An 18,938-nucleotide genomic window follows, 5' to 3' on the forward strand; every position below is an offset into this window, starting at 1 on the left:
AATAACATGAGAGCACACACAGCCACACACAAACGTATCACTGTCACAGAAATGCTTTTAGCGGAAGATTTGCATGAAACCAATAACAAATAATATTTTATTTCCTTAGGTGGATGCTTTTACCCAAAGTATAATACTCTGGGCCTTACTGCAGAACACACACATTCATAATGATTGATGAAAAGTGTCGGAATCAAATGATCAAGTCGGATTCAAAACAAACTGTAGATCCTCACCGATGCCGATGACTTTCTCGATCTTGATGCAGGAGGCATCAATCTCCTTGGCAAACTCACGGACGGCTTGGTTCGGGTCCTCGTAGGTAAAGGGATCCACGTATATCCTCACTCCTGAGGAAAGAAGTTTGGAAGAAAGGAAGGAAGGAAAGAAGTTTTTTTTTTAAAAGGGAGAGAAGGGGGTGAAAAATGAAGGTTAATTCATTCCGGCAACTAAACCCCATCTGTTCTTTATTTCCATCATGCTACAGGCTACACTGCCTTCCTCTGTGGAGCCTCCCCCTCTTCTTTCCCCTCCTCCTTTCTTCTCTCCAAACTTCCCTTCACACCGACTCCGCTGCTTTTCATGTCACTGTGGCTGACTTCAGTAAAGATGGGGCTCATTAACTTGAATTTTTTGTGGGATGCAAATAACAACACTGATGACTTGATAATGAGGTGTTTGGAGCATGTTGGGATGCCAGTACATTCACTTTAAAATAGTTTGTTTTTCCCCCCTGTTTTATGGGCTTCATTTGTGGTTTAAAGTGTACGCACATAAATGCACCTGACAGCGCTAATGTTTGTCAATTATACGGAGTGTGTTGTCAGTGTGTTAACGTGGAGTTACCTTGATGTAAGTGCTTTTCTTCATCCGAGTCCTGCTTGGCTTTGCTGTACTTACTCCTTCTGGGGGCAAAAAAAAACAGGTCGGTCAGTCGAGGCGAAAGAGTCAGAACACAAACTACAGCAACTGCATCTTCATATGAAAACAAAAAATGTATTAATAATAACAATGATGGAACACAAGTGTCATTTCAGTAATCTCTGATTAAAACTAATACCAAGTCTCTTAAACCCACTTACACATCAAACAAATCCTGTGAAGAGCCAAAACAATCAGTGATTACTGATGAAGCACTGATAATCTTGTTTGATATAATTATCAACCCCAGAGAGCTCATTACAAAGACAGAAAGTGACACTGTAATGAGATTTTTCAACCACAAAAAAAGTATTTATATTTGCTCAGTGTGCTCAGCTGTGTAGGTAAAATATTTGAAGAAATCGTTTTGGGAGGAAACACAGTGCTGAAAGGTTTTACAAGAGAGGACAGTTTATAAAGACAGGAGACAGGCCTGGGACCTGATAGCCTGGTTCTGTCCATAGGTAAAATAATCAAATCTAAAATGTACTATTTAAATGGTTTATTTTGCTGTTGCTTGTGTGAAAAGCATTTTAAGTGTATTCCCAGGATGTCAAGTTACTCATTTATGTTAAATGTATACTCAATGTATAATGACTTATCACCAGGTTATCATAATACCTAAAATCGTTAAAAGCCTTAAGTTTACCATGTGTCGAAATTGACTAGTTCCGTTTTTTAAGTATGCATTTATATTATTTAATTTGTAACATGACTTTGCTAATTCTGGTTTTACATAGAAAATATATGGGTTTCTACACAGCTGTGTTTAGATAAAGTTGTAAAAGTAACATCAACCTGACTAGCTTAACATTACAATGCTACTTATATGTAATGCATTAGTGGTAATAAACCAATAATAAACACCGTATACCAGTATGAAAGTATTCATCAGTATGAGGAAAGGCCATTCTGAATAATGGGTAATTACTCAATACTTAAGTTACTTTGCCGCTCATAGTTGTGTACGTCTACGTAAGTAAATACATTAAATAAAACATTGTATTTATTTTTGTATTTGTCTTGACTATTTCAAATATGAAATCAATCAGCACTGTCGGTTTCTGAAGGGCACAGAAAAAACAGCAAAACCGCGGAGTCAAGAAGCTGGCGGGTATAAAAGCTATAAATAAATCCAAGAGAAGATGCACTCAAATCCTTCCGAATCCCTCAGGCAGCCGGAAACCTGGGCTTATATTGATGTGTCGGGTCAGTGGTGGAAATGACCAGATGTGCGAGACATTGTCCTCCTCTATGCTTGTGTAATGATGGTAAACGAGGACGTGATTACAGTCCCTCCCCACAATCACAGGATGGCTGCAGCCGCACAATGACAGTGGCCGTCACATGCATATAAAAAAGGCAGAGGCAGCCACCTGCTTGGCTGGGGGAGAGAGGCAATCACATGGAAACGAGCGGACACACACACACACACAGGCACACACACTCACAAGCAGCAGTCCCATTCACTTCCCATCATCCTCAGCAGCAATGCACACATGCAAACAGTGATTTGGTTTCCATATGAAGAGGCACACTCGCACGCATAAAGGGATCAACGGATGCTCATAAAAGGAGCACGCACACACAGACACACTCGGGAATCAACACACAAGCCGTTAACACTTCCCTCCCCCCCAGTGCCACCACACACGTGAAACAACATTTTTAAGGATGCGTGCACACATACACCCTAAGCACACAAACACACACACGCGCGCGCAAAGGGGGAGTGTTGGCAACACCCAGAGGTGAGACAGCCCCATCTGCATGTAATCCCATTTCTGTGACGGTGCTTTGTCCCGCTCGCTGGTTAACACCCTGAGATTGGGTCACTTGCAAATCCACCTGATGCCTCTCTGTTGCGCTCTCTGTATTCTATCTCCCACTTTTCATTGCCTGTTTATCTCATTGTCCACCCTCCCCATCCCCCTTTCTCTATCCCCTCGCTCATTCTCTTCACAGCAGCGGGCAAGGGCGCAGCGGGGGGAAATAACTAGCGGCCCAGATTACAGCCACTAGCTGAGAGATGGAGGCAGAAGGATGGTGTGATGTGAGGAGCGGGGGATTGATGCAGAGGACAAGGAGCGAGGGGTCACTGATTGCATCTCTTCAGCTGTCAGAGCTGTCAATCACGTCTCCGGTGTGGCGAGTCATCACTCGTCCGACGTGAGCGAGTTGGACTAGCTGTCCGACTGAGTGTGTGTTGGTGTGTGACTGTGTTTTTGAGTGACGTCCATCTCCTGACAGCTACTCTTCCCGTCGCTAAGCAAGACATCCTTCACCTACAGCGGGCGAGAGTGAGAGAGACAGAAAGCAGAAGGGGCCGAGGGAGAGAGGGAGGGATGATGCTCACCTTCGGCTGATGACGAAAGCACTGATGAGGATGATGAGGAGGACCACGCTGCCCACCACTGACACCAGCAACACTGTGGAGTTGGCTCCATCGCCTATAATGGGTGCTGGGACTGAGGAAAGGAATGGTGTGGAAATAAAAGAGAGGAGGAGAGAGTGGGAAAGAGAGAACAGTTGTGACAAAGTTAAAATCATTGATCTTCATCGTGCCACAAACAATGTTTGTCCTCTCTTTCTATTCCTCCATTTTACAATTCCCCCATTGTAAATCCTACAGTGTTGCCCGGCTCCTTGAGAAACAATGACGGCCCTTCAGGATGTGAGCTTGACCGTGTCATTATCATGCACCATTGTCTGTTTTTACATTACAATGGGGACACCTGAGTTTACAGTGCATCTGTGTGGCCCTCTACAACAATATCTGTCAGTAAAGTCAACACAATGTGGAATAACATTTAATTAGGTAGATCAGAGATGTCAATAAAAAATAGGCCGTTAATCCTATTTTTCCTTAATAACTGATTATTCTGGAGGCAGAGCCAGGGGCGTATCGTCCCCAAGGCTGAAATCTGATCACTTTTGAAGTGCAGATGTCCTGTCATTAGTTTTTTTACTTGTCACTTAACAATACTAATTTTAAAATGTGTCATTAACTTTTATATAATAATAAAGGTACACAATATGCTTGAACAATGGATGATTTTCTAAATGTTTCTGAGCAAACAATAACAATGAATGACTTCAATGTACTGTATCAGAACATGCACATGGATGTTTGGCATAAATTTGGCTCCACTTGGTAAATTGTGGCCCGGATTTAGAAAAATCTGACGTGCCAATGTAAGATTCATATAAATCCAGAAACCTGGATGTTAAAATTTGTTATTTTACTCAAATACGTTCAGTATCAGCTTATCCCAAGGTTGTTTTCTATAGCTGCTCAATTCAAATCGTACAGAAATCTTTGGAAATTTAAATTTAAAAGAAAGTTCTGTGAGTTTTGGCAATTATAAATTGTGATCAGAGTCCACACACGTAGACGCTGTTAACATTGTTATCTTAGGCATTTTATTGAGTTTCAGAGTCTGGTGGAAACATTTCAAGCTTTTGGCTTTGAAACCCTCACATCGATGGCCACTGATGGGAAGCAAAAAGCTTCCAACTAAAGTGTCAGAAGAGCTATCAATCTTTGAAAAAACATAAATTAGCGCATCCGCTGAGACTCATTGGGAGTTGTATAAAGGAAGCTATAAGTTGCCAGGTTGTCAGGTGCTGGAGCACAATATCATTTATCTTTTACAGATGACAGCGGCGTTGATTAAGGAGTCTCCACTGAAAGAGACAGACTCGCAAAAGATGCTATCATTGCAGGGTTTAGCAGAAATGGGCGTGAGGGAGCTGGCTCTCAGCTGCTCTCTGGCTCCGCACTGTGCTGATGTCATTCAGTGAAGTAGAGCAGAGACGACGTGGCTGAACTCACCGGAGTTGGTCATGAACTCAAAGGGCCCGCTGAAATCCCCGTAGCCTGCTGCGGTGCGAGCTCGCACATGGAACACGTAGGAGGTGAGGGGGGTGAGGCCCTGGATGTCAGCGTTCCTGGATGATGTTTTTATGATTCGGTAGCTTCTCTCATTCTGGTCCTGAGGAAGACAGATGATGGTGAGGCACTAAAACAATCAAGGGTGTATTTTTTGTGTTGAAATGCATTTCACCAGCAGAGACTACCACTCCCCTGGGACCCCTCACCTTCTCATAGTACTTGACTTCATACTCCAAGATGACCCCGTTGGCTCTGTCGGGTGGATGCCAGGACAGTGAGATGGTGTGTCTTGTGATATCCTTGCCCTGGATGGACGTCACTGGAGATGGAGCTGGTGAGATGATCAAAGAAAGAAAGGAAAAGGAGAGAAAAAGGTTTTAGTCTGCTGCTAACTCCACGTCCTCCATGTTTCTTTCAACCTCTGGAGACACTGAGTCTGTTTTTTGTCGCTCTCCTGTACCCCCCACTCTTTGCTCCTGCTGAGAAACTCAGACAGTGGTGCAGGCCACAAGGCAATCACTTCCATTCGTATTTACACTTGGCATCCATTCAAAAGCTGAGGCCTCCCAGAGCTGTGTAAGGCCACACAGCTGAAGTATGTAAAGCAATACTGATGTTCTTAAGTACTAATGTTTCTGAACTGATGGTTGGTGTCCATATAACGGATCCAATTTCCTCTTGGCTGGTGCTAGCATCTCGACAAGCTTGCAAAATAATGTCCATGTTCATTTTCTGCAGATTCTCAGGTCACCCTGAGAAACCTCACATCGCTACAGTCCACCTCAAAACGCTCGGGATGAGCTCACTGCCTTTGCTTTTTTTCCATTTCAACAGAGCAAATCAATTGGTTTTCATTAAAGCTCCAGTGGTTGATCTTATCTCAAGCCCTTTCTGCTGCAGCTGATAATGAGGCCATATTTCAAGCAGCGGTGCTATCTGCATTCAGACGCGCTTAACACGTGAAGGTTAAAGCACAGATAATGGCTTACACTCGTCCCCTCCCTCGGAGTGTGTCACCGCTGCACAAATCAAGCCTCTATCTTCAGGGATTGTGACAACACCAAAATTGGATCATGCACACTCAATGCTACAAAGAGAAATCCATGGACGTAGGGGAGATAGTGTTGTAAACAGAGAAGCACTCATGTACAGATTGAGTTTTGGACCGTCGGGAAGATAAATGGGGACAGGTGGAATTATACACCATCAACAAAAGGGAACATAATCGAACACACAACCCAGGTTCAAGAGGACAGGACACAAACAGACTGTGTACATCTCCAGCATTTTAGTGATTCTACCAGCTGATATCCCAGTGGAGGTTTAGATGACCCAGTCACTTTCCTACAAGTCCACAACTCAAAAACCAAACAGACAAAGCACCACACGCATACAAACACATGAAAAAATTCCTCTGATGCCCATGTAGCATTTCATTGTGGCATCTGCTCTTACAAGTTCACAAGGAGTGAATCTTTGACCTCTGACACTCACTGATATTGTAACCTCACTCGCTTCAGACCATCTGCCTTTTAAAAAATTACAGTGGGATGATTAATGAGGGGTTCGCGGTCCACCGATTATGATTGGATTATCTATGACATTATATACATTCTCATCACTTTGACCAGGGGCTCCAGGGAGCCTAGCCTTCGAGCTAGCTCTAACAAAACCCTGCTTTTAGCTGCGGATTGAGTTCAAACGGGTCTCGAATTCAAGCACCAGCCATGGATAGAGTTTCAGGGGGGGGTGAAGAGAGAAGGAGGGGCGGAGGGGTTGTGACTGGGATGGAGACAGAGGGATTGGAGAGCAGACTCTTGGTAAATAGATCAACCCGAGGTTGTGTCATCCTGTTGGCCTAATGTGTTGCGTCTCTCCGTTAAACAATTAGATGGCGGCCATTTGTATCCATCCGATCAATCTTACCCCAGCAGAGAGAGCCAATTTGAAGGCCCTCCTGGGGCTGACCGAGAGCTCTCCGGCTCAGAAAGAAAACCCCTGAGGGGGTCACAGGCCTTCGTTCCCCCAAGGTAATCCACACATCCATCTTTCCTCCCAAAGATGACAGATATGGCGTTTTAATCACATTCCCCTCCTCTTGTTGCGTTTTTATTTTCCCCTCGTCTAATGTGAGGATAAAGATGAGTGATTTTCTGAGTGGGTCTGTCTGTGGTTCACTATGTGAGAAGGCAGCCCAGACACAAAACAAGCAATCCGTCAAGGACAAGTCTTATGGCTTGTCACAGACAAATTGGTCTGTGCCTAAAAACCTAACTGACACACACGCAAATTTAAAAAACTGTCAAACTGTGGACAAAACTGATACAAGAATAAATGTTTATTCCAAAGAGAGAAAAGTTTCACCTAAGGGTTTGATTTAGGCAGACCATGGTCTGTAGATTAATTAAAAAAATGTTAAGCATATCTGTCCTTTCTTTCCTTCTCCTGAACGTGTGGGCTTAAAATACTGTTGGAATAACGAGTGTTAAGCGAAATGAATATTCAGAACTCATTTCAGAATTTTGCACTCCAAAAAAATCTCTTCACAGCCGCTTGCACAAACACACATGCAATACACGCCGACACACACACCCAGCGACACAGGGACCTCATTACACATACAGAAAGATAGAAATTCACACAGACAATAATTCACCCAGTGCCTTTATCTCACAAAGACAGCAAACACTGCAGTCACACTACCTATGCATACATTACAATGATAATGATAAATCCCGGCAGAGGGACATGTGGTTCAGAGTTTGGTTTGATTTGATTTGGAAAATCACCCTCCCAAGAGAATAGTGTAGGCTGTGAGGCAATTTTGGGGGTGTTTATTTATTTCAGCAGGAAACACGTTGAGTGAACAAGTTTGTCTTTGCAAACGTGTGCGCACAAATTATTTGTGCTGTGAGGAGCGGCTTTGGTCGGCGAGAGCAGTTGTGCGGAATGTGCAATCGAATACAATCTGACATTAAAAGAGACAGGGGCCGTGGTGCTCATGTGGTTGCCAGATTGGAACCTGGGTGCCAGATTGAAGTAACTCAATTTTGATGCCGCCAAGGAAAAATAGCAAAAGAGGGAGCCGTTTTTCAGTGTCTCGAGAAAATGGCTCCTGCATACAAGATGCTCCCCCCCCCCCCCCCCCCCTTCACCAACAAAGTCTGCTTCCATCTCCCCGGAACCCATTTCCACATGCATGTCTGTCCGGTTCGCCAGAGACATGGAAACTCACACACATGTGTGCTGACAGACCAGCCCACACACACACTCTCTCATGTACTAATTCACTTTTAGTCACCTAAGCCTGCCAAGTATTTTGTATGGAGACATAAACACCTTTCACTCTGCCTCTCTCATTCCCTCTTTCCCACACACACACACGCACACACACAAAAACACACACACACACACATGCACAAACACACACACACACACAGACATAAGGAACTTGATCCCATAAAAGGGTAAAAACATCCATTTACAACCAGGGGTCAGTTCAAAGCTTGGCCATCCCGCCTCTCTCCCCTCCCTACATGCAGTCCGGGCGAAGGGGTTCCACCCCAGCTGATTTACGACAGTTCATGTCGAGATGTGGAGTCTGACCTCTTTGTACACACACACACAAAATACATGCCTATATCACACGTGCATACACATGCAAGCAACAAAACTCAAGTTTAGATTTTTTGGTCACCTGGCATTTATTTGCTTCACCTAAATCCTTCTCCTCTCACGCAAAGCTCCACAAACGATACTCCCTTCCAGCCTGCCAACTTCACTTCTTCCTCTGTAGCTGAAATTTGAACTTTTATGGAAAGGCAGTGGCGGGGGCGTCTTTCCCCAGCATTTAAAAATCCTAATAAATCTATCATAATAAATGTGTAATCCACAGTGTCTGGATGAGGGGAGGCGATACAGAGAGAGGGACAGCCGCAGATGACTGGCTGGATTACCAGCGGGTGCAACCAGATCCTCCAAAGCCCCTACCGAGCATTAGCAGTAAGAAATCCAATCAGTCTGGAGTTATTCTCTTTAACACACACATTCACCGACACACATTCACAAATAAGAAGACACACACACACACATTCAAGCTTGTAGACTACATTGTTTAAGGGGTAACATGTATCCATCCATCCACATTTGTGCGACACACATTTTCTCACTTGCAGCGAAGGATGTAGTAAGCTCTGCAGATGTGCATGCACTCTAACGCACTCTCCATTACTCCATCTGCAAGCTTCATATGACCAATCCTGGGGACGTGTTGTGAAACATGCAACAGTGACGAGCCAAAAGGCAACATCATCTATATCTTACAACCTGAAGTCAGCAGATCAGCCTCGAGCAACCTCCAGGGCACATCAGTATGTGTGTGTGTGTGTGTGTGTGTGTTACTATGTTTTCATGGATCCATGTGTGAGAGTATGCACCTTGGAGTGCATCGTGTGACCCTTTTCACAAACTGTTGAAGGCAGGAATGTGTACTTTTATTCTTTTTATAACATATGTGTAAATTGTATTAATTAACATATGCCGGCTTGTTTTGGTTTAATTAAACATTAATTAAGCAATGACAGCAAAACACGGAGTCGTCTTCACGGCAAAATAGCAGCATCTCTGTATAAAGGGAGATACTGACATGCTATTCCGAGCCGTCTGCCTGGACTCAAGGGTCTGCTCCATTACAGCTCTCGCACATGTCTGTCTGGCACCACTCACCGCTCTCCCACAGGCAGCACCTCCATTCATCTCTATCTTGCTGACCCCAGCTGATAAATCAAGCCAGTGGGTCCTTACATGGCCAGTCCAAGCCCTATTCAAGATATTCACTCTTCCCAGGGATGGAAATTAGTGATAAAAAAAAGCGACACAAAGGAGCACTTAGCTTACCACCCAAGAGCGGAGCAATAAAGAAGACCAAGGTAATGATCGGCTATAAGCTGAGGAGAGAAGGGAGGGATGAAGAGAAAGGGCCAGGGTCATAAAATCCATTTGCACAACAACCAGTTACAAAATGGCTAAATGACAAAACAACAGGAGGCTTTGAACGCAACCCCGGGCCCGATGGCTCCTCTCCAGCTCCGGAGGAGAGGCTGTATTCATGGGCGTATTCTACTAGAATAATTACACGCACATGCACACAAACGCACATGATCCAGCAGCATTTGTAATGAAGCCTCCACAGATCAATACAACTCATCTATTTCATTAGCTCGGGAGCTAAATATAGTGCGTTGCCCCTATCTTCAGTCTAAGCTTCTCATGCCTAATTATGCAAAACTCAAGTGAAATATTGCAGAAAATCATTTCCCACTGCAGAGAATTTATCATCCTCTTCAGTAGTCACCCAGCCTTCGCCCCTAAACTATTCACAGCGTTAATAAACATGTTTTGATACGGAGATTGCCCCCCCCCCCCCGAAAAAGTACTTCAAGCGCTCAGTGTAACGAACCTGTGCTCTGCATCAAACATCAGCCTGCACACCCAACTACAAAGCTTCTCCAGCCTCCACTCTGTCTCTCACATGCATGGGTGAGTCAAGAAACTAACTTGGATTGGAAGCAAACCACGGGAGACGTCCTAAATTTAGACGACTAAGTGATAGAATCTGAGGATGTGTCCGGATATATGAAAATAATTGATGAGGTCCGGGCGAAGAAGGCCATGAAGCAGAGGCGAGTTCATTCTTTTTCTCAGTCAGACGACTGCAGAATGCTTTAACACACAGAAAACACACAGAAACATCTATTTTCTGTGGCCCTGGTATAAAGGGGCTGTTGTAATCATTATCTCCTATTTCCTTAAAACATCCTCTGCTTTAGTTGGAGAACTGTTGTCCTGGAATGATGATAAACCAAATCCATATATCTTGTATGAAAACATATAATTTGCAATCATCTCTTTGGGATCCAAACGACATAATTGATAGGGAAGATAAATATGTTGCTGTATATTAATGTATATTAATATGGATTAATATATCAAGCCAAGCAGTACTGCCAAAGTCAGATCACCATACAATTATTTATTATTGGGAATCAATCAATGGGAAGCCTTTAAGCACAACTTTGACAGTGATTTCTATTAATTCTCTAGACTATGGCGGCCCAACAATATTCAAATTTTTCTCGGCAAAGTTTCATAATGAACACATTTTTCCCCCCCTTCTCACTATGGCGGGCACCCATGTTACCGCAATGGATTTAAATATTTATCTTTATTTATCTGTATATTTCTAAATACTAATATTAACTGACACTAAACTAGGGAAGACGTCAATTATTTGTCAGGTTGTCTCATGATCTGTTTGGGAGAAACTCTTAAATACTTGAACACCTCTCTTTCTTCCTGTTTACAACAGTTTATTTTCCTGTATCAACATATATATTCTTGTCTTGTTGACTCACCAGCCTGGTTGGTGGTGACGGTCACCGACACAGCCTGCTCTGGCCCTGGGCTCTGAGGCGAGACTCCGTTCACCGCCCACACCTCGAAGGTGTAGTTGGTGTGGGCCTGCAGCTCGTTGATGGACACCCTGGATCCCTTCAGGCTCAGCTGCTGGGGGCTGAAGTGGATGCCATTACCGCAGGGCTGACAGCGCCGGCCATCGGGCCCGCAGCGCTTGCACACCACATTGTATGTCAAGTCCTGGCGCCCTCCCGTGCTCCGGGGCGCGCTCCACTCCAGGTTTACAGAGGTCTCGTTCACATTGGAGATGAGGTGGACAGGCGCAGACGGAGGACCTAGAGGAAAGAGTTGATTTATTACCAGGAGTAGTAAACGGCAAGATGATACGCAGGAACAGAGTAACATTATTATTTATCGAGGTTATTATAAAAACTGGAGAGTGCAACTTTTATTCCGTGAAAACTGTTGTTGGCCAGAATATTAATAATAAACTTCTGGTGAAATCTCTTTCCATACGTATATATAACAAATATAATTGACTGGGTTGTCCCTTGGTTGAGACCAGAGGCTTCTCAAATTGCCTTTTAATGTCCTGTCCGTTACAGGGAGGGAGGGTCCGATTTCTCTTCAGTTAATCCAGCACGTTAACTGAAATCCAATAGGCCAGCAGCTTTCTTTCCCATTCATATGTGGAATCAGCTGGAGGTGGCAGAGAGCCTGAGCCCGCTGCTAACAGCGGGGCCTTTATGGCACCCACTCAATAACTTTAGACAAAGTTTGCTTTGGACCCTGTTATTAGGATTCTGCTTTGATGTAAAACCTACGCTGCAGATCTATGTGGGAGCCGCTCAGCAGATATGTGACGCGAACTCCCCTGTTCATCAATCCCACTTTACATGTCAGCTTTATTGTAATTAATGTGTTTTTTTGCAATGCTTTCAAACATAAGCAGCGATAATTGACTTAACTCTCCCTCCCTCCTCTATCCTCTCTCTCTCTCTCTCTCTCTTTCATCTCTTTCTCTCTCTCTCTCTCTCTCTCTCTCTCTCTCTCTCTCTCTCTCTCTCTCTCTCTCTCTCTCTCTCTCTCTCTCACTGACTAATGAAGCGCATGCGAGCGGGCTGGGGGGGATCGATGCAGGGTGAAATATGAAAGCTAGTCAGTCCACACACGATTCATTTCACAACGGAAATTAATTATCAGTGTTATTTTTGGAGGAGCAGAGAGGCAATGAGTGATTTCACAGAGACACAGGGTGCAGCGGAGGGGACAGGGTGTAGCAGTGCGAGCACACGGCCACCCGAGGAGGGGTGAGTGCACTTTTTTGCACGAGCATGGCCGCATTAATGGAGATGTAGGAGTATAGCATTAGCTGAGTCGCATGCATCTTTGTGAGACTGGAAAGGACAGATGGATAATGGCAGTTCAGGAGCGTTGTCTCTAACTGAAAATGACCTCAAAGCTCACTAACAGCACAACAACACAGGCCCGGTAATGAAAGGATGCAGAGCACACTGGGTTAAAACAGTGTTAATATTTGCATCACTCAGATTTCCCTTCCAACTGCAGCCTTCAATGAAAACCTATTAATAAAATTCTCATTAAACCCCTCTTCCTGCTTTTCCCCTTCGTCGTCCACTTTTACTCCCTCTCTCTTCCACCTCATTCTCTCCCTCCACATCTCAGATGGTGGGAACAGGATACAGATGGGGTTTCTAAAATAAGGTGCAGACACTCACTCATCATTATAATAGTGTATTTGTCAGTGGGCTAGGTTCAACCGGCCTCAACTACCTTTTAATACTGAAATTCTCTCAAAGCTATAATTTGGCTGGTCCCTGATTAGTGAGGTATAAACCAGTCCTCCTGTCGAGCCCTTGTCTAGGAAAACAATGACACATTTTCCTAAAGAAGTAGCCTCATTAAATGTCAGAGTGATATCTTTACTCATGAGTGAGAGAGAGAGAGAGAGAGAGAGAGAGAGAGAGAGAGAGAGAGACAGAGAGAGAGACAGAGAGAGAGAAAGAGAGAGAGGCCACACCTTTGTATGTACCTGTCGCTCTCCAGCAATGAACCAGTGGGAGCAAGGGAGCGTGTGAGAGAGCCGTCGGTTGTGACTGACACCCCATAATTAATCCTGAGAGAGAGAGAGAGAGGCAGGGGAAGGCGGGACCACAGCGCTCAGATAACCTTCATACAGCGTTAGCTCAAACGTGGCCTTGGACATTCAAAAACTCTGCATGGGTGGAATCCAGGGGGAGACTGAAGTTTCTCCAGAAAAAAGTTCCCCTTTTCCCCTCCGCTCCTTTTCCGTTCGTTTATGTCCGTGCAATTTGCTCAGAGCCTCATTTCTTTCTTTCCTGTCACGCCTTCTTTAATTGGTCTTTCTCAATATACTTCACTAACATTCTCAATTTCTCCCCCTCCCTCTCTTCCTCTCCACTGTTTCTCCTCCTTTCATCCCTCTCTCTTTCTGTCTCCCGTCTCTTTCCATCAGTCATTTTGAGCTGAGTGTTGCGCTGGGCCGAGGTACTGAGCAGGCGAAATTGGCCTGAGCATCGACCCCGCCATTACCATCCGGCTGGGATTCATTCCGTCCCCCCCCCCGAGCCCTCCCCGCTCTGCGTTCATTCCTCGCTCCGTCCCTCCGTCCCTCCCTCTTCCTCCGACAAACCGCCGCTAAGAAAACTGGGGAAAATCTGACAAACACATCAAGAGGCAAGAGAAACCCCAAAATGGAGAACACCCCCCTCCCTATAACCTGAGTGCGGCTGAGCAACCTACTCCCATGGGTGTCTGTCCCTGGTCCTCATTACCGTCCTGTTACCATAAGTTATTCATGCGTACTGCGGATTTTGCACTAATAATTCTGTACTAAACAGTTTATTGCATGTACCAGATGTCTCGTACACGTTGAATTTTTCTAAAGTTACTTTAAGTTGAATGTGATGTAAATATATGGCTTTAGAACACGATTACTATATGATCAAAGGTTAATTCTTATACAGTTGTTTATGGGTCTTTGGAGGTGTAACAAGCTTGAAGAAAATGAACTAACGCAAGGGTCCAAAAGGGTTTTACAAAGAGGTGTAAAAGTAGAAACTAGGCAGCAAAAACAATGGAGGCGAGCCAGGAAACATAAAAACAAGATGGAAACATAAAAATAAGCCATAAAAGGTTGATACAGCGACGACAATCCACCAAAAAAATATATATATATTTTTTAAAGTGATATAACTCCTCCACCCTGCCAGGATGTTAGGGCAGATTGATCCAAGGTGTGGGAGGGAAACAACTGCTTGTCTCTTGTTTCTAATTTAGAATGCGATTTAGCCTTTGGATCAAACATAGTGCACATTAAACAACGATCAAAAGAGCAATTGCTGCTAACCAGCAAAAGGCAAAGATGCAAGACAGGTACCGCCAGATAGAAAGGGACGTGGAATAACAGGCCTGCACACAAAATTGTCGCACAATGACAGAATAACGCAACATCTCGGTTTAATCATCTCCTTGCCTCACTATACCTCGCGCTACGAGAGAAAAAGCGTTTTCAATTACCTGCACACACATACGCACACACACATGTTCCCCAATTACCAACCACTGGCTCTTTCCCAGCCTCATATTGAGAAAGTCGAACAGGGAAATGACTGAAAGAGTTTTGTTTTTCTGTTCGTGACTCTGAGCGGGTTTTGAGAGAAAGATAGACAGACTGAAAACAAGATGTGAATGAGGACGGATGTATGAGTGACAGCTGTAATTACAGAGTTCTACCAGGGGGGTGAGAATTTCTTCTTTTTTTTAAGCACAGGGAAGAAAAATAGCAAACGACAGGGTGAAAGTTCAGAGATCATAAGATGACAAGCTGACGGGGCGAGGGTCGACGAGAGTCAGGCTTATGTTCACTTCCTCGCGGTGGAGTCAGGAGCGCATGTATTGGAAAAGGCCAAGGAGGCTCCTATAAAAACCAGCCCAGTAATGAGCTTTGACAGCTGTTGCTTGCAGCAGCGATGCTCAGATGCCTCAGTGACTAACAGGACAATGGGGATGAACCCCAATCCCTTCCATTAAATTAGTGGTTGTAACTCAATACATTAGTGATGTGGCAAAACAGTCAGGGGATGAGAGGGGGACTTAGTCGTTGGGGTCATGTTTTTTATTTTTAATTATCAGAGGATTTATCTAATTTAATTAAAACTTACTACCAAGGTGAAGCTTGGATTGAAGAATAAACATCACAAAAAACTTTTTTCTTTCATTTCTCTAACAGGAAGTTAAACATTAAGGAGGAAAAGAATGATTTAACGCTTTTAAATTGTTGCAGTAGTCAACAGCTTAGGAAATATGTTTGTAAATCAAATTCAATTTATTTTCCTTTCACATTTTTGGGTAGTTATTAAATGATGAGACTATTTAAGAAGAGCATTTAGTCCTGCATTTCTGACTTGCTCAAGACCAAGACATTATAGGGCTGCAAATAAAATATATGTTAATTATTGAATAGTCTGACAATTATTTTCTTGATGAAAACTGTAATGGGCATGTCTTTAAAACATGCCCATTACAGTTTTCTTGAGCCAAAAATTATTTAATCAAGTGTCTTCACTAACAGTCCACAACTCAAAATATCATAATATACAAATAAATAACATATTATATTGAAATGTTTTTAAAAATGCAGTAAATTCTTACATTGAGCATCTCATCAAACCTAAATAAAAGTAATATAAAATGGCACCAAGATAAAATTGGATGGTAAAATAATTGTAATTATGATTATAACTAAATTGCATAATTTCTCAACTTAAAAAGTGGATTTAGAGTTGACTAAATTGTGTTGGGGGGGTGGGGGGGGGGGGGCGCTCGTCTCTTTCAGTAAAGTGCTTTGCTGTGTGATTAATCCACAGGAAGATCATTCAGGCCTAATGGGGAGCCAACTATGAGCTGAGCAACTTTACCAGATGTTTTAGTTTTTTAAAACGGAGTCACGACAGATACTCATACACAAACGTCTGTCATATGAATTTTCCCGTGAAATCTGGGACTGTTTGTCAGTTTCATTCTCTGTTTCCTATTGGAACTAACTCTCTGTTCTGTAATTCCGAGAGGAACTGAGGAAATAAAAAAAAAGGACGATGTGTAACTATGCAGCAAGATTGTGAACTGTGTTTGTTATCATTGTCATGGTGAGTCAGGACTTGAGGATAGGAAGAACCAGATTCACCAGAGGTTGACTCACACAGGCGGACAGAAGAAAGTCTAGACACACACACACACAGATATAAAACTCTGAACATCTTCCTCCCGCTCGATTCACTCCTGTATTTGGTTCATTTTACTTTCTCCTTGGCACCTAAACCCTTTTCTCTCTAACATCTTACTCACTCCCCACATATGTCTCCTGCTTTCCATTTGCCCTTATTTTTCTTCACCTCGCAGCGTCTCTGTATTTTGTCTCTATTTGTCTTCCTCCATTGTTCTCGCCACCCTCTGTTGTTTTGCAGTCTCGACTGAATCTGGGATGCAGCGGTTTAATACCCTTATTAGTTCTCTGTCACCGTGACTCACTAAGTACCACCTGGAAATAAAGACACCTATTAAACCCGCAGCCGCCTGCTTTGTGTGCGTGTGAGTGGATAATTCAGGTTGCATGAGAGAGAGATACATTCAGTGTGTGTGTATGTGTGTGTGTGTGAGAGAGAGAGGGGGGGGGGGGGGTTAACCCAAGATAGATTAAGCTGTTTACAAATCACAGTAAACCATTGCTAACACATCTGTATGCCATGTATTCCAGTGCTGCATGTGGGTGTACTTACGGGTGCAGGGCATGGATGCCGGGTCGGTTTCAGAGCGAAAGTATGCCTTGTCGCAGACACAGGAGGTGGATCCCTCCCTGACCGAGTAACTGTGGAGCGGACACTTTGAACAGGATCCATCGGTGGCCAGAGCACGGTAGTAACCGATCTTACAGGCTGAAAGAGAGGAAGGGAGGTGTGGTTAGATGAGACATCGACATATGCAACAGCCTACAATTAGCTGGGTATTGCTCTGATCACACAGACAATGGGGATGTTCAGCACATGTAACTTGCTCAAAGAGATAGAATCCTGCTTGTAGCTGCTTATTACAGCTGAGACAGATGGGAATTAGAATAGTTATGTCGCAACTCTGTAATAAACAAAAACACCACATACACACAGAATCTGAATCTGTGTTGTCCATTGTTCATGTTCATGGTTTATAACGTATATAGTTATAAAGTTCTCTCCATTGCTTGTTAACACAACTCAAAAAACATTTGTCAAGCCATTCTTAGACATGAACTCCAGATAATCCAAATCTCTGCAGTTCAGTGCATTATAAGAGGATGTTGTCATAGCATTACCCTTGACTTCAAATAAATATTTCACAATTGAGGAAAAAGAAAAGAACTGTCGTTTTGCCCATTTTCCTCCAATTAGCAAAGAGAAAACAATATGTTGCCCTGAGGCATCTCCTCCCTTTGTCTTCATTTTCCATCTTCAACGCTTTCACCCCCGTGTCCTCTCTCAAAAACCTGTGTTCTATTATCAGAAATAACAGAACAAGAGTAAGGGCCGCTATTTCCTCTGACAAAAACAGAAGATCAAATAACTACCACTTGTCTTCCTCATGAATTCAACCTGTGCCCTTATTGGCCACAGTGAAACCAGAGCCGTTGGCATTTCGGACCATTTAACAAACAAATGCCACCACACTTGGCGCACCAGGAGGTTCGTCACTCTCACAAGGCGGTTCCTACTCTGCCGGGCCTTACACACACTCTCACACCTCAGTCTGAAATGGCAATCTAAGTGAAACTTTTCCTACTTTTGGTGACAGTGTTCGCCTTCCTTTGAATGACATTTTGATTGGAGGGCTCGTCTTTCAAGGAGTTTCTCTCTCGTCTATCCATTTCTATAATTGCTGGAAAGGCCTCACAGGTTTATATTTCACCCCCTGAGCGCTGAACCAGAAGAGGAGGACAAAAGAACAATTCTCCAAGAGGTGCGGCACACACATTCACAACACCGATTGGTCCAAATAACCTGTCAATCAGGGAAGATGCCGTATGCTTGGCAGTGGGCGGCAAATGGCATCGAGGCTGGAGGTTTGGTGGTTTCGTTTTTCGTAGCGTGGGCGGTGAGTGTGTGTTTGTGTGTGTGTGTATGTGTGTGTCTGTCTGTCTTGTTATTATGTAAAAAGACCCATTGGAGACAGATGGGTATATTCATACGTAGTATAAATCAGATAATTACACACTTAACGTCTGCAGGGGTAAAGCGATCCCAACTGACTGGCACACTCATAGACACACATAGCAGTTGGCTGTCCTCACGAGCACATGCACAATCCTGAACTCAAAGTGTGTATTGAAATGCTGGATTTTAATGCCACAGTCATAAATACATCGGGGATCCAATATACAAAAGAACCGTCACATAAACAAACTCCCACATATGTTCACCACACTAGAAATCAACCACATACACCGCAGCGAGGAGGAAGTCCGTCTTCCAACAAAAACACACATTCCACCAACCATGCGACATGCCCACACATACAAACAGCGGAGGAAATCCACAAACCCTCTAAAATACTGGGAAATCCCTCTCACGAAGGCGTTATAAAGTCGGGCTCTTTGCCCCGCAGCCGCTGCAGTGGAGCAGCTGGATTATCGTAGCCC

At 43.8% G+C, this 18,938-nt stretch overlaps 1 protein-coding gene across 2 annotated transcripts in view; it reads right to left on the reverse strand.

Moving 5' to 3' along the window:
* The window catches only part of epha4l (eph receptor A4, like), a 52,501-nt gene that overhangs the window by 13,578 nt on the left and 19,985 nt on the right, over window positions 1–18,938 (reverse strand). The window contains exons 4-10 of one of the 2 annotated variants that reach the window (XM_062386150.1): window positions 17,050–17,205; window positions 11,230–11,565; window positions 5,023–5,147; window positions 4,757–4,916; window positions 3,278–3,389; window positions 847–905; window positions 237–350 (exon numbers count right to left, since the gene is read on the reverse strand). In XM_062386150.1, the coding sequence (XP_062242134.1) occupies window positions 237–350; window positions 847–905; window positions 3,278–3,389; window positions 4,757–4,916; window positions 5,023–5,147; window positions 11,230–11,565; window positions 17,050–17,205 (1,062 nt within the window). The remainder of the gene's footprint in view (window positions 1–236; window positions 351–846; window positions 906–3,277; window positions 3,390–4,756; window positions 4,917–5,022; window positions 5,148–11,229; window positions 11,566–17,049; window positions 17,206–18,938) is intronic. The other variant, XM_062386149.1, reaches the window with a different exon arrangement.

This window comes from Platichthys flesus, chromosome 4, assembly GCF_949316205.1.
Source record: "Platichthys flesus chromosome 4, fPlaFle2.1, whole genome shotgun sequence".
NCBI lineage: Eukaryota > Metazoa > Chordata > Actinopteri > Pleuronectiformes > Pleuronectidae > Platichthys > Platichthys flesus.